General features: G+C 52.0%; 1 protein-coding gene across 3 annotated transcripts; it reads left to right on the forward strand.

Annotated features, from left to right (window-relative positions):
- Positions 1-9,043: 9,043 nt before the first annotated feature.
- On the forward strand, positions 9,044-13,082 carry Gfi1b (growth factor independent 1B transcriptional repressor). 3 transcript variants are annotated; one of them, XM_012947854.2, is made up of 6 exons: positions 9,044-9,143; positions 9,522-9,668; positions 10,007-10,278; positions 11,450-11,587; positions 11,887-12,151; positions 12,904-13,082. In XM_012947854.2, the coding sequence occupies exons 1-6, from the start codon at positions 9,044-9,046 to the stop codon at positions 13,080-13,082; spliced, it is 1,101 nt and encodes a 366-aa protein (XP_012803308.1). The 3 variants fall into 3 exon arrangements, with proteins under 3 accessions (XP_012803308.1, XP_004654099.1, XP_004654100.1); XM_004654042.2 differs by having other exon boundaries at positions 11,986-12,151; XM_004654043.2 differs by lacking the exon at positions 11,450-11,587 and having other exon boundaries at positions 11,986-12,151.
- The last annotated feature ends 1,968 nt before the right edge of the window (positions 13,083-15,050 follow it).

The raw sequence follows: 15,050 nt of genomic DNA on the forward strand, positions 1-15,050 counted from the left end.
TATTCAAGATGTCGCCCTAAATCGCTACCTAGGAAAGAGACGAAAGCGGCAGGATACAGCTGTCTATGGCCAGTGATCGGGACCTGGGCCCCGGCGTCTTGCTGCCCAGGGACAGAAACATCCCTTTCTCTCAACTTCGAACCTTGGACTTGCCGTTTCAATCGGACCTCACTGTCACCAAGTTTGTTTTCTTTATGAGGGAAATGTAATCTCGCCAGCTCTGGCCGCAAGAGCATGCAAATCAGCTAACAGTGCTGTTTTGTGGAGCCCTCTGGGTATGCAAAACCTCCTGGACTAAGTCAGTCATCCCCGAAGCAGAAGGTGGGCTGAGGGCAGAGCAGGAAAGAGAAGGTGGGGGACCAGTGCTTGGGGCTCTGTGCCAAATAGGATGAAATGTCAAAGCTGGCCCCCCAAGCCTTTTCTTGGTGACCAGGGACATCCAGAGGCCCCTGCTGGCCTCTCCGTTTCTTCTACTGCCACCAGATGGCAGCACATGCTGCCACTGCGACCTGGTGCTCAATCAGTACTTGGGTTTTATAGGGCTCAGGGTCCACTGGCCCCCAAGTTCACTGCCTCATCGAGGCTGCTGCTCCATCTGTCCTATGTGTTTTAGCAAATATGACCTGCATAAGGAGAAGGGTCCTCGGTGGCTAGTGTGTGTCCCCAGTGGCTCAGCAACTACAGGCTTCCCAGCAGAGGGATCACTCCCACACCGTAGCTCAAACTGAGTGCTGAACTTGGAGAGGGCAGGAGAGGGGGAGGAAGAGAAAAGGAGAGAAGAAGGAAAAGAAGGAAGGGAAAGAGAAAAGGAAAAGAGAAGAGAGGGAGGGAGAGGAGAAAGAAGAAAAGGAGGGAGGGAAGGGAGAAGTGATGCAAAGGGAGGGAGGAGAAAAGAAAGGAAGGAAGAAGAAAAAGTAGAGAAGGAAGGAAGGGAAGGAAAGAGAAACAACTAAAGAAAGGTTTGAGTGTTCACAACATCAGGGACTGTAAGTAAATACTGTAAGCTTACGTTTTAAAATTTGATAATTTAGTCACTCTTTTCATCCAAAGTTACTCAAAGTTTCTGGAGAAATTTCCTCTAAGAGCTGACTGCTGGAAGGAGAAGCAACCCTTCGCTCCTGGAAAGTTTTGATAAGCAAATGTGGCCGTGTTCACAGGCCATCGCCATTGGCTGGTGCTTCTGGCCGCCAGATTTTGACACAAATAATCAGATTGAAAATCAGGGAGGGGAACAGAAGAGGAAAAAACACAGAGAGAGAGAGAGAGAAGAAAAAGAGAAGTATCTGTTCGTGCAGAGAGCAAAAGGCACAACGTCGGAAGGGGAAAGCAGTCCTAGGGGCCCCAAGTGGAAGGGGTTCCCAGCACGGCCGGACCCTCGGACCCTCGGCAGAACTCCGAAAGGGGACAGCTCCCTGCAGGTGAGTCCTGCTGGACCCTGGCTGTGGCTAAGCTCTTCTTTTGAAATATACACGTCCTACCGAGTCCCTTTCAAACCAGGACAGCTGCTTCCTTTCATGGTTAGAGGAAGAATTCTGTGGGTAAAGTGTCTTTTCTGGATGCCTCCTCATCCCTGAGCCAGGCAAGGAGTGGGCAGCAAGGGGCAGGCTTTGTGGTGTCCAGTGCTGGCATTGGAATCACACCTTCAGTCAACTTTTCAAAACTCAATTGTGCATGCACAAAGTCACAGGCACCCCCGCCCAGCTGTCCCAGAGCTGTGGCCAGGATGGGGCACACACAGCTTGAGGTGTCTGCATTGGTTTCTCCTCGTGAGCAGAACTCTGAAGGAACTCCTAGCCCACCTGCCTATGTCCCCTTTGAGACCACTTTCTCAAAAGTTCCAGGGACCTCTGAGGAGTTTGGTGTCCCCCCCTCCAGAGCCCACTGATGGGAAATGATGGGTGCCCCAACCCCAGGAGCAAACAGACTGTGGGTAGGAAGTGTGGGTAGGGGTCTTAATCGCTGTAAGGGTCATCAGGTTTTTCTTCCTATTTTCAGAGGGAAAGGCAAATTTGAGCCCGAGGGCAGCTGGGTCTAAGGGCAGCCTCACTGTAAAATAGGGCTTTGTTACAGAGCTGTTCAGGTATGTGTTGGTCTGGACCCGGAGAGAAAGCCAGTGACCTTAGAGGGTCACTGGGGGCAAATGAAACAACCTCCTCTGGCTGTGAGCTGGGCACTGGCAGAGCTGCACCTGCCCTCCTGTGTGCTAACAAGTCCTGCAACGCAGCGACCAGGACCTCTCTGATTTGGGGCGGGGGGAGTCAACATGCTGCTGTCCCTGTAGAGAGTTGTGGGGGGAAGTTATAGAGCTATGTGTGATTTGATTGGTAGAATGGTGCTCACCATTTTCCTGAGGGCAGAGTGAGGTGGGTCATGGGCCTGCTGGAAGGCACTGGGGCCAGATAGCTAGGCAAGGGCTCCACCACTGAAACATACTCCCAGCTCTGCTCCCTTTCTTTCTCTTCTCCTTTGGTGTGTGTGTGTGTGTGTGTGTGTGTGTGTGTGTGTTAGGCAGTCTTGTCATGGCAATCCTCCTACCTTAACCACTAAGTGCTGGGATTAATGCTATGTACCACCACGGCTGACTCTCCTTCCTCCCTTCCTTCCTTCCTTCCTTCCTTCCTTTCTTTCTTTCTTTCTTTCTTCCTTCCTTCCTTCCTCCCTTTCTTTCTTTCTTTCTTTCTTTCTTTCTTTCTTTCTTTCTTTCTTCCTTCCTTCCTTCCTTCCTTCCTTCCTTCCTTCCTTCCTTCCTTCCTTCCTTCCTTCCTTCCTTTTCTTGGAAGCAGGGTCTTGCACAGCCCAGGTTGGTCTCAAACTCACTATGTACCCAAGAAATTCATTCTGTCCTTTCCTTTTTTTTTTTTTCCGAGGTAGGATCTCACTCTGGTCCAGGCTGACCTGAAATTAACTATGTAGTCTCATGGTGGCCTCGAACTCACAGCGATCCTCCTACCTCTGCCGCCCTAGTGCTGGGATTAAAGGCGCCACCACACCCGGCTCATCATTCTGGCTTTTCTGTCTCTACCTCCCTAGTGCTGAGGTTACAGACATGCATCACCACTCCTGGTTTTATGATGTGCAAGGAATAAATTCCAGAGCTTTATACATCATAGACAGGCACTATACCAATTATGTACCTATATCCCACCCCTACGTCTTTTTTAGAGAGAGAGAGAGAAAGAGAAAGAATTGGCGCACGAGGGCCTCAGTCACTGGAATTGAACTCCAGACGCTTGCACTACCTAGTGCGCAGGTACGACTTGCAGTTGTGTCACTGTTGTGCACCTGGCTTATGTGGGATCTGTAGAGAAATTGACCATGGGTCCCTAGTCTTCATAGGTAAGTGCCTTAACTGCTAAGCCCTCTCCCCAGCCTCACCCCTACCTTTATAAAGCTATCATCTCTCCATGTTATCCAGGCTGGCCTGAAACTCCTAATGTCAAGGAATTCTCCTGACTCTATCCCAAGTAGCTAGGACTACAGATGTATGCAACCACGTTCAGTTTATTTTAGCCTTTAAAAAATTTTATGAGAGAGAGAGATTGGCGTGCCAGGGCCTCCAGCCACTGCACTCGAACTCCAGACGCGTGTGCCCCCTCGTGTGCATGTGTCACCTTGCACATCTGGCTGACCTGGATTCTGGAGAGTGGAATCTGGCTCCTTAGGCTTCACAGGCAAGCGCCTTAACTGCTAAGCCATCTCTCCAGCCCCTTGGTTTTATCTTTTTATAAATATTTTTTATGTTTATTTATTTATTTCAACGTGACAGACAGAGAAAGAAGCAGAGAGAGAGAGAGAGAGAATGGGCGCGCCAGGGCTTCCAGCCTCTGCAAACGAACGCCAGACGCGTGCGCCCCCTTGAGCATCTGGCTAACGTGGGACCTGGGGAACCGAGCCTCGAACCGGGGTCCTTAGGCTTCACAGGCAAGCGCTTAACCGCTACGCCATCTCTCCAGCCCCCCTTGTTTTTATCTTAAGCAAGCCCAGCAGACTGGCTTTTTTATGAGAGAGAGAGGGAAAGAATGGGCATATCAGGCCCTCAAGCCAGTGTAATCAAACTCCAGACGCATATGCCATCTTGCACACTTGCATCACGCCATATGTCTGGCTATGTTGGACCTGGAGAGTAGAACATGGGTCCTTCGGCTTCACAAGCAAGCACCTTAACCACTAAGCCATCTCTCCAGCCCTTGTTTATTTTATTTTATTTATTTATTTATTTTTTGAGGCAAGGTGTCACTCTAACCCAGTCTGACCTGGAACTCAAACTCATAATGATCCTCTTTCCTCAGCCTCCCAAGTGTTAGGATTATAGGTGTGAGCCACTGCGCCAGACTTCATTTCAGTCAGGTTTAAGTAAACTGTCAAGACCTATGAAGTACATTCACGTTGTCATAGAACCATCACCACCATGCATTGAGGGTTTCTTCATCTTGTAAAACTGAAACTTTATCCTGATTCACCAGCAACTCTACATTCCCACAGCCCTAGCCCTTTGAACCTCAAATCTACTTCAGTCTCCAGGAATTTGTGTATTCTAAGTACTCACATGGGAGATCATACACTGCTCATTCTGTGGCTGGCTTATTTCACTTATAATGCCTTCAGGCCTTGTCATGTCACACATGTGGGAATTTCCTTTGTTTGAAAGGCTGAATCATAGTCCACGAAATGGTCTGGCTGTATTTTGCTTATCCATCTTCCACAGATGGACCTCTTGGCCCTTATGAACTATACTGCTGTGAACTCAAATGTACTGAGTAGCTCGGAAATCCCATTCTCAGTGTTTGGAAACGCACACCCAAAGGTGGTTCACTGCATCTCCTGCTGGGTCCCTTGATGTGACCTGGGCTCCCTGCCTGCAGTTCCTTGGAGAGGCTGTGTGGCTTGTTTACTCTCTCTTTGCACTCTATTTGTAAGCATAAAGGAAGTCCAAAGGGTCCCCGGTAGCTGACCCTGAGAATCAACCCAGGCTTACCCAACCCTCCTGAAAAGGGAACCCACGCAACGAGTGTCATAGGCAAAGGTGGGTCAGTCCCTTGCTGAAGGCCAGTGGATTGGACGTGTGGGATTTTAGAACAAAAGGGAAGTTTAGAAATCTCTTAGCCCAACCGTCCCTTCTGAGAGATAGGAAAACCAAACCGAGATCGGTGGCTGACGTGGTCATGAGCTCAAGGTCACAAAATCAGACTCATAGAACCTGGGCTGCACCAGGTGCCTTGTTTCAGAAACATCGAAGCCTGTTGAACTGACTTCACCTGACGTCTAGGAACAGGACTCTTTATCCCTCCCGGCAGCCTGGCCTGGCTGAGATTCTGGCTCAGCCCAGGGACCCTCCGTGTGTATGGGAGGTTTACGAAGCAGCCTCCTTCCGGAGGCTAGATACCATCACTGCCTCTGTTTTGTGAAGAAATCGGAGCTTCTTTCACAATCTCTGCACCGAGCTCTTTCTCAGAACCGTCCTTGTGAATCAAAACTCAGTGGTTGTTAATTAACTTCACTATAGGTGATTGGGTTCCTCTTTCTTTCTTTCTTATTTTTTTTTTAACTCAGTTAACAATGCCCCAAAAGGAAGTTCGTTGGGTACATTTGGCTCTTACTGTGGGGCTTAGGGGTCACGCTCTCATCACTTTTCCAGGCTTAGGGAGAGAATGGCCTGGGAAGAAAGGAGAAGGGATAAGGCAGCCCAGCTGGCAAGCCCCAGAAACTAGGACCCCTTGCTTCTTGTGCCAATGTCAGACACCCGGCTTATTAATGATGGCCAAGTTCATGCCATGGTCCTGGGGGCTAGTCAGTGGTGATGGTGAGGACAAAACCACGTTCAAAGAACTCGATCTTCACCTGACTCTCATGAGGGTCTGGCATGTGATCTGGACAAGAACTGACAGGAGGAATATGAATTGTCCACCGTTTGCCCCAGCACCTATCTTCCCCTGTGTTGCAGGCTAGTCTAGCAGCTTTGTGAGGGGGCACGGGTGGTACCAAGTAGAACAGTGGGCAGGAGTCAAATCTGAACAGGTGCCCTGGGGGGGACATTGGACAAGTAGCTGTTATCATCTCAAAGCCTTGTCCCTGCTTCTCTGGCCCCAGTGACATAGTGCATAGCTTTTCCTCCCCAGCTCACAGCCCACACTGAATGAACGTGCACTCCTGTTTCTCATGATCGAGCACGTGGGGGCTGGGGCGGGGGACACAGCCTTAGAGCCTGGCTCCTCCTCTTTGTGAAGAGTGGGGTAGAGGGGCTCTGTCTTAGGTGGGCTAAGCAGACGCTGGCTACCACCAGCCTCTCTCAGATGCTTTATTTAGCATGCACCTTGGTTCTAGTTGACTTCCTAAGAAAATAGTGTGAGTAAAATAAAATAAATTATCTTTTGACAGACTGGGCCTCTTCAGGCTAGCCCAGAACAAATACGGAGGGGAGCTCAGACCCTCACCTCTGCTCAGGGTTTGGCGTCCCTCGAATGAAAGAGTTTGAGTGAGTTCTGAGGAGCAGGTGGGGGAACCCAGGCTGGGGCGGTGGGTGGGGGGAGGCAGCAGGAGGAAGACTGTCCCCGGAAGATAAGGTCGTGGTTGCCTGTCTGCCCATGGAGAACAGCAGCTCAGACAGAGCCTTTGTTCCGAGGACTGAGAACGTGACAGCAGAAGGAACCCCAGAGGCTGAGTGCTGCCCTTCTTTGGAGAGAAGGGGCCTCAAGCCTAACCAGTCTCCTTGGGAACAGTCGTAGCTGCTAGTCCAGCCTTGGAGTGCACCAGCTGAGCTGAACATCTTTTCTAGCCTACTGTGGTTTCTCTCTGGTGGGCGAGATGCCACCCCATGGCTCAACCCAGGAACCTACCATGCACCTTACACGCAAAGGTCCTTTCTTGTTGCCAGCGATGTCCCATACTGGGTGATGATTTTGGCCCAGCAGTCTGGACACAAAATCTCCACGACACAAAGCCTGGGCCTGGCTTGCCTGCAAAAGCCTCAGCCTCAACCCTTAACATCCCCAGTAGGGCTCTGAGCAGGGGGACAAACAGACCCAGGCTCTCTATTGCCTGGCTCAGAGTCACCCCTAGAGATGACTCAAGAGCCTTTGTCCCTAGGCTAAGATCCAAGCTACCTCTCCTAATCTCACCTCCCACCCTGGTCACGGCCCAAGCCTTATCATCTGGCCCTTGCTGTTGTTCAGAAGGAGCTGAAATCCTTTTCCCGCCTTTTCTGGCCCTATCACCGCTGCAGCCCTGGGTGCTGGCTGGCCCAGGGTGGGGATGGAACTCCTCCCAGGCATGTGAACAGCCTAAGAGGGGGGGTTTCAGGCAGAAATAAGACCTCTGGGGCCTCACATCACCTCATGGGATGTGAGCAGTCTAGGGATAGGGGGCCCCTGAGAACTCAGCCGGAGACAACTTAGGTCAGTCCTTTGATCAATTTGCTTCTTGAATTGTCCCCTGACCAGGGCATTCAGTGATGAGGTCAGGTTGGGCTGCCCACCACTTAGCTTTTGGAGTCGGTAGACCTTCACCTCTTCCTGCCCATGCTCAAGGAAACATCAGCCCTCCAAGTGTGGTGGACAGGGTCCTCTCAGAGCCCCCCCCCCCAAAGACTCTGAGACAGGAAGCTCTTCCTTCCTGGAGAGCAGAGCGCAGGCTGTGGCTCTGTCCACAGAGTTCCCATGATAAGGCAGATTTGCAACTGAGGTGCTTCCCGCCTCACCTGCTATACAGCCTTTCTGCCAGCCTGGCCCCTCCCCACCCCAGGGGTGAGCAGTCAGCACCCAGGCTGTGCTGTAAGGCTGGAAGGCACACCTTACAGAAAAAGGACATTGGCCCAGAGAACTTAAGTGTCTGCCCCAAATTACACAGCAGGTGAGCTGGGGTCTCACCCAGTGAGCTTCTGATCCACATCCACAGGGCACATCTGTCTGTCTGTGGTCTCTAAAAGTGGACCCCACTGGGACTCAAATGCAGCTGTCAGAACTAGAGTCCACAATGTGTCTCCTACAGAGAGGCCTCAGCCCCATCCTTCCTTCTTCCCAGTGTCATCCAGGGCTCTCTTTGGGAGCAACCAGATGCTGGGGTTTCTAAGCACGTAGGTTCCGCTCCTAGTAAGGGAGGGTCAGCTTTGCAGCTGCCTTGAGTCTGGACTACAAACTGGGCAGCTTGCAGATCACAGGAATTTGTTTTCACTCAGTTCTGCAGACTAGAAGTCCAATGCCAAAGTGTCAGCAAGGCTGCTAGAAGCTTTGGGAAAGTCATTTCATGCATCCCTTCCAGCTCCTGGTAACAGCCAGTTGTCCTTAGTGTTCCTTGGCTTGGAGAGGTGGGACTCCAACCCTGGCCTCTGCCTCACATACATTCTCCCTGGTACCTGAACTTCTCTCTTCTTCCTCTTTTTAAAAATAATTTTAGTTTTATTTATTTATTTGAGAGAGAGAGAAAGAGAGAATGAATGGTCATGTGAGGGCCTCCATCTACTGCAAATAAACTCCAGATGCATGTGACACCTTGTGCTTCTGGCTTACATGGGTCCTGGGGAATTGAACCTGGGTCCTTTGGCTTTGCAGGCAAGCGCCTTAACCACTAAGCCTTCTCTCTAGCCCTTCCCTCTTATAAAGTCACATCATAGTGAGTGTAAGGCTCCTTCAGCCGGCATGACTGCATCTTAACTTGTGACCAAAAGACTGGTTCCCATGGCTGGAGAGATGACTCAGCAGTTAAAGCCACTTGCATGTAAATCCTGCTAACTGTGATTCAATTCCCTAGTACTCACATAAAGCCAAATGCACAAAATGACACATGTGTCTAGAGTTTGATTGCAGCAGCAAGAGGCCATAGGATACCCCTCTCTCTCACTAATAAATAACCAAATAGAAAATGACTGTTTCCAATAAGATCATGTTTATAGGTCCAGATGAATGTAAGTTTTGGGGAGCCTCTGTTCAACCCAGCAAGTTGGGTCTTTAATTTCAGGGAACATCTCTGAAGTCTAGAGCGACGCTGTCTTCTTGTCCCTCTTAGCCACTCCCACCCTTCTCCCCCTACAGGTGTGGACCACACACAGAACATGCCTCGCTCCTTCCTGGTGAAGAGCAAGAAGGCTCACACCTATCACCAACCCCGTGCACAGGAAGATGACCCAATCTGGCCTCCTGTCATTGCCCCTGGTGAGTCTGAGCTGCTGAGCCTGCCAGGCCCTCTGGCCTACGAGATACAGCAGCAGCTCAGCTTATGCAGGTTGAATGAATAAGTGAGTGAGTGAAAGTGAATGAGTGAATGAATGAATAAAGCACTCCTCTCCTCTGACCTTTTGGAGTGCTGGGAGTATTGAGATTACAGCCAGCACTGTTAGGAACCTGGGTGCTCAATCAAACTGAAGATTCCTCTTTGGGTTCCCCCACCTCCCACCCATCCTGGGCAGAGCCCCTGGTGTGAGCAGCGGCACATGGATCTCTGAGTCCCCTCTTCCTGGGAACATGATGCCCCTCACTCTCTTCGGAGCCTCAGATGTCATAGCTGGTGACTAGGGTCTTGTCTCCCCACAGTGGCCAGGGACGAGGTCCTGAGCAACAGCCCTGTCCTCAGCACACTGCTCCCGAGCGAGTGCCTGGACTGGAACACTGGCAAACAGGAGCAGGAGCCGCCGCTGGCACCGACTCAGAGCTTGCCCAGGACAGTGTCCAGTGCAGCAGGTACTCAGCCAGAGCCTTGGCTGTCCCCCGCAGTTGGAGAAGATAGATGGTGGCTGGCCTTGGCCATGGTCTTTGTGGGAAGACCAACAAGGTCACTGGGTGGCATCTGAGCTTTTTGGCTTCTGTCTGACACCCCTGGGTGGGCACTCACTCCCAGATGAGGCCCTCTGAAGTATCTGAGAGAACCAGAGGTTGGTGACTCAAGGTGTCCTAAGGTGGGGAAAGCTGAGACTGCAGTTAGAACCCAGATACTCCACACTGAAACCCTTAACAGGAGTCACTAGGGAAGGGAGTACCTTACTTCAAAGTGGATCACTGGCATGTGTCTGTCCGCACAGAGGGGCCCGTTATGACATCCCAACCCCAGGACGGGGACTCACCACTCTCCGAGTCACCCCCTTTCTACAAGCCCAGCTTCTCCTGGGATGCACTGACCTCATCCTACGGCCACAGCTACCAGCAGGCCCCCTCCACCATGCAGACAGCTTTCCTGGAGCGCTCCGTCCGACTGTATGGCAGCCCCCTGGTTCCCAGCACCGAGCCCCCCTTGGATTTCAGCCTTCGCTATTCCCCAGGCATGGACACATACCACTGTGTCAAGTGCAGCAAGGTAAGCGAGCCCTACTGTGCACCCCTCTCCATGGTGCTGGTACACGTGGCTGCTCACGGCGGGATGCTGCTTGTGCTGGGGACTGGAGGCCCTGGTGAGACCACAGGTTTAGGATGCCCTGACTGGATCCAGCCTTGTGTTCAATACTTGCTTGACATTCCCAAACCTTTGGAAGTAGATGAAGGGCAAAGCTTCAAAGAGGAAAAGTCACCTGCCTAAGATATCAGAACCAGCATTTAAATGTGGCTCTGACCAGCTCTGAGATTTTTTTTTTTGTTCATTTTTTATTTATTTTTTTGAGAGCGACAGACATAGAGAGAAAGACAGATAGAGGGAGAGAGAGAGAATGGGCGCGCCAGGGCTTCCAGCCACTGCAAACGAACTCCAGACGCGTGCGCCCCCTTGTGCATCTGGCTAACGTGGGACCTGGGGAACCGAGCCTCGAACCGGGGTTCTTAGGCTTCACAGACAAGCACTTAACCGCTAAGCCATCTCTCCAGCCCAGCTCTGAGATTTTTAAGGCAGAGTTTCATGAATCCCAGGCTGGCCTCAAAATCTCTACATAGCTGAGGATGACCTTGTGTTTCTGATTCTCCTGCCTCCACCTTCCCAGTGTGGAATTACTGACATGTGCCATCACACCCAGTTTTATGCAATGCCAGGGGATTCATCCCAGGGCCTCGTGCATACTAGACAAGCACTCTGCCCATAAAGCTGAACCCCAGCCCACTTGCTCTTAAACCTTTTCTTATATTTTTTAAATTTATTTGAGGGTGGGGGAGAGAAAGAGAGAGAATGGGCACGCCAGAGCCTCCAGCCACTGCAAACGAACTCCAGATGCACGTGTCACCTTGTGCATCTGGCTTACGTGGGTCCTGGGAAATCAAACTTGGGTCCTTTGACTTTGCAAGCAAGTGCCTTAACCGCTAAGCCACCTCTCCTGCTCTGAAATCTTAATTTAACACTGTTAAGCCTATATTCCCCACTTTAATGATAGGAAATAGCCACAGAGATGCAGAGGGTCCTCCCAGGATCCATCGCCAAGGAGCAGCAGGGCTGCCAGTCAAGTGCCCCTTCTCTGTCACCCAGTCTTGTCTGGAGGTGGCTGGGATGCTGGCTGTGGGGCGGCACCGCCTCCCCCCAGTGGCTTCATTCTCTGGCCCCACTCCAGGTGTTCTCCACCCCACACGGGCTGGAAGTGCACGTGCGCCGCTCCCACAGCGGGACTCGGCCCTTCGCCTGTGACGTCTGCGGCAAAACCTTCGGCCACGCCGTGAGTCTGGAACAGCACACGCAGGTTCACTCCCAGGTGAGCAACCGGTCCCTGCCACAAGGACCTCACCCTGGCTTGCAGATCATGAAACAAGCTCCTGAAAAACCATGACTGATGATTCTTTGATTCAGTCGACAAATCCTCCTTGAGGCATATTTTCAGAGCAATACTGTGAAAGGCGTAAGGGACTATTACACAGGAGGCTTATCAGACCCCAAAGTCAGTTCATTCAACCTGGCAGGCAGGGATGGAGGGTGGGGGGGGGGCTTCCTGAGTTCTTATTCCTTTAGGACCCTGTCCTTGAGGCCACCCCAACGGAGTGTCCTCTTTCTCAGAGTGTCCCGGCCAGGTCCAGTCCTGCACCCAGCTTGACTCTCCTGGGCCTCGAGGCCCCACCTGCACCTGACCCCATGGGGCCTCGTTTCCTCCGGCAGGAGAGAAGCTTTGAGTGCCGGATGTGCGGCAAAGCCTTCAAGCGCTCATCCACCTTGTCCACCCACCTGCTCATCCACTCTGACACGCGGCCCTACCCCTGCCAGTTCTGCGGGAAACGCTTCCACCAGAAGTCGGACATGAAGAAGCATACCTACATCCACACGGGTGAGTGCACTCGGGGACTCGAGAGGCCAGCCTGGGATGGAGACCGTGCGAATTGCCAGCCGGCCCCAGGGGACCTGCTGAGAAGTCAAGGAAAGTTTGTCCCTGTTTTGGCCAACCTACAATCTAGAGAGAGGATGCATCCCTTACTCTATGGGTCGTGTTGACCAAATGTCTGACGAAAGCAACTTAAGGGAAGGAGGATTTATTTTGGCTCACAGTCTGAGGGGATGCAATCCGTCACGGCAACAGACAGGTGAGGAGGTTGGACACATTGCATCTACAGTCAGGAAGCAGAAGGAGATGAAATCTGGTTCTCAGCTCAATTTCTCCTTTGATTCAGTCTGAGCTGCGTAGGGTGGGCCTTCCCACCTTAATGAACCCACTGTCAAAGGTGTGCCCACAGATTGTCTCATTCTAGATTCTGTCAAGTTGACGATATTAACCATCACCCTCCTTTCCCCAGTTATTTTCTTTTTTTTTTTGCGGGGGGGGGGGTGGTTTCGAGGTAGGGTCTCACTGTGGTCCAGGCTGACCTGGGATTAACTCTGTAGTCTCAGGGTGGCCTTGAACTCACGGCAATCCTCCCACCTCTGCCTCCCGAGTGCTGGGATTAAAGGCGTGAGCCGCCATGCCCGGCCCCAGTTATTTTCTAAGGTTGGGCAGCAAGCATGAGAAAAGTTCTGAAGAGTGAATGTGGGTAGTGTGGGCACTGCCACCCTGACCCCCGCCTTGCTGTGTGTCTCCCCTCCCAGGTGAGAAACCCCACAAGTGTCAGGTGTGCGGGAAGGCCTTCAGCCAGAGCTCCAACCTCATCACCCACAGTCGCAAGCACACGGGCTTCAAGCCCTTCAGCTGCGAGCTGTGCACCAAGGGCTTCCAGCGCAAGGTGGACCTCAGGCGCCACCGCGAGAGCCAGCACAATCTCAAGTGAGGCTGCGCGGGCTGCCGGCTCCCGGGCAGCGTGGACTGAGCGGGGCATGTCACCTGAAGGTCAGCTTCATGCTCTTGAATGCCCACTCCTTCCTCGGGTACCGCTAGCCAGGAGGCTTCCAGCTTATTTTGAGGCTCGTGAAATTCCTGGGTGACTTTGGGCAAGTCATGTTCCCTCTCCAGACTTTTTTTTTTTTTTTTTTCTTTCTACTAAAAAGTGTAGAAGTCGGTCAAGGTCTGTCTGAGCTGAAGTCACAGAAGTGCTTAGGTCCCTTTACCTGAAAAGCCCACAGATCCCAGGTAGACAGCGGTGCAAAGAACAGATGAGCCAAGACCCACGGAGAATCCCTCCTCCTGCTTGCTTCTCGGAGATCTGGTCACCTTAGGTCTTAGGGGAATCTCTTTCCTGCTGCCACAGACAGTCAAAGCCGCCTCCTGCCCAAACTGGAGGTGTGACAACCCTCTGCTTCAGCCGGACGTGCCGGCCCCGCTGTCCACAGCACTCGGGCTCTGTGGTCAGGCTGTGAGACTCGGCAGTGCTACTGCTCCTGTAAATAAAGACTGATTTGTTTATATCGTGTGACCTGCATTGACTTAAGTGCCTACTAGAGACGTCCAAGGGACTACTTGAGGCTTGGAGGAAGATTAAGGGGCTATTTGACAGAGGAACTCATAGACCAAGCAGGAGACTTGCACACAAGCCCAGCTGAAAAGTGCACTTCCGTAAGAGACCAGAGTGACCAGTGCCTCTGGGGGTGACCGAGCTAGTGCTCCCCCCTGCACAGCCACTGTAACGCATCAACTCCAACTGGGGGCTTCACACAACACAAATTCATTCTCTCATGACTTTGGTAGCCCAAACCCCTAAGCACATGATGTGGGGGGGGGGGGTGAGAATCCCGGGGTTGACAGGGCTGGGCTGCAGCCCTCTTGCAGGCTCCAGGACAAAGCCTCCTTCCTTCTCAGTCACATTCTCATGCAGCCCTTCCCTTCAGCTAAGGCGCTTCTTTCTGCTCCTGACCTTTTGAGAACTCTCGTGACCACACAGAATCCCTGGGCCATCCAGGGTGATCGTCCTTAATGTAATCACAAATGGTCCCCCAAATTACCATCTAGGGAGCGATCCCTGTGATCTGTTGCATGTTACCTTAAGCGGTTCTGCAAAAGGAACTTGGCAGTTAAACCAGGTGAAGCTGCCTGATGAGTTGTGTGACTTCTAGAAGGGTCCTGAACCTCTCTAGCACTCCACTTCTTCCTCTGTAAATTATAATCAGAGAAGTCCCATCCTGGCAGGGCTGGGGGAAAGATTCTCTGAGACCATCTGTAGAAAGCAGTCTAGGGACACATGGACCCAGCCCACAACAAGTACCGCCACATCCTGGACACCTCTGTCTGAAGGTCTGCCCTTTGATCAAGGCTACTCCAATGTCTCCTCGTCCCTGAAGCCCCTCTCCATCATTCCTCTGACACTGAGCTACTTGGATTGCTTGCATACGGTCTGGGAGCCATGGGCCGTCTTCTGTAGATAACTTTGGCCTTGGAGGAGGCATAGTTTCAGTGGGTACACACTGCCCTCCTCAAAGAGGTGTCATTGTCCATTTTTCAGATGGGGAAATTGAGACACAGAGAGGCCAGCTGGCAAAGAATATAAACAGGGCTCAGCCTCCAGAGAGTGGAGGCTATCTGCTAAAGAAATAGCTGGGGCAGTGGGGGCAGAGTGCTTCTATGCTGTGTGTGAGGACTTAGTTCAACCTGCCGCTCCACAAAAACAAAAAACAAGAAGGGGGCTTGAGAGATTGCTTAGTGGTTAAGCACTTGCCTGTGAAACCTAAGGACCCCAGTTCGAGGCTTGATTCCCCGGGACCCACTTAAGCCAGATGCACAAGGTGGCACACGTGTCAGGAGTTTGTTCGGAATGGCTAGAGGCCCTGGCACGCCCATTCTCTCTTTCTCTCTCCCCCTCTTTCTC

Source organism: Jaculus jaculus, chromosome 1, assembly GCF_020740685.1.
Source record: "Jaculus jaculus isolate mJacJac1 chromosome 1, mJacJac1.mat.Y.cur, whole genome shotgun sequence".
NCBI lineage: Eukaryota > Metazoa > Chordata > Mammalia > Rodentia > Dipodidae > Jaculus > Jaculus jaculus.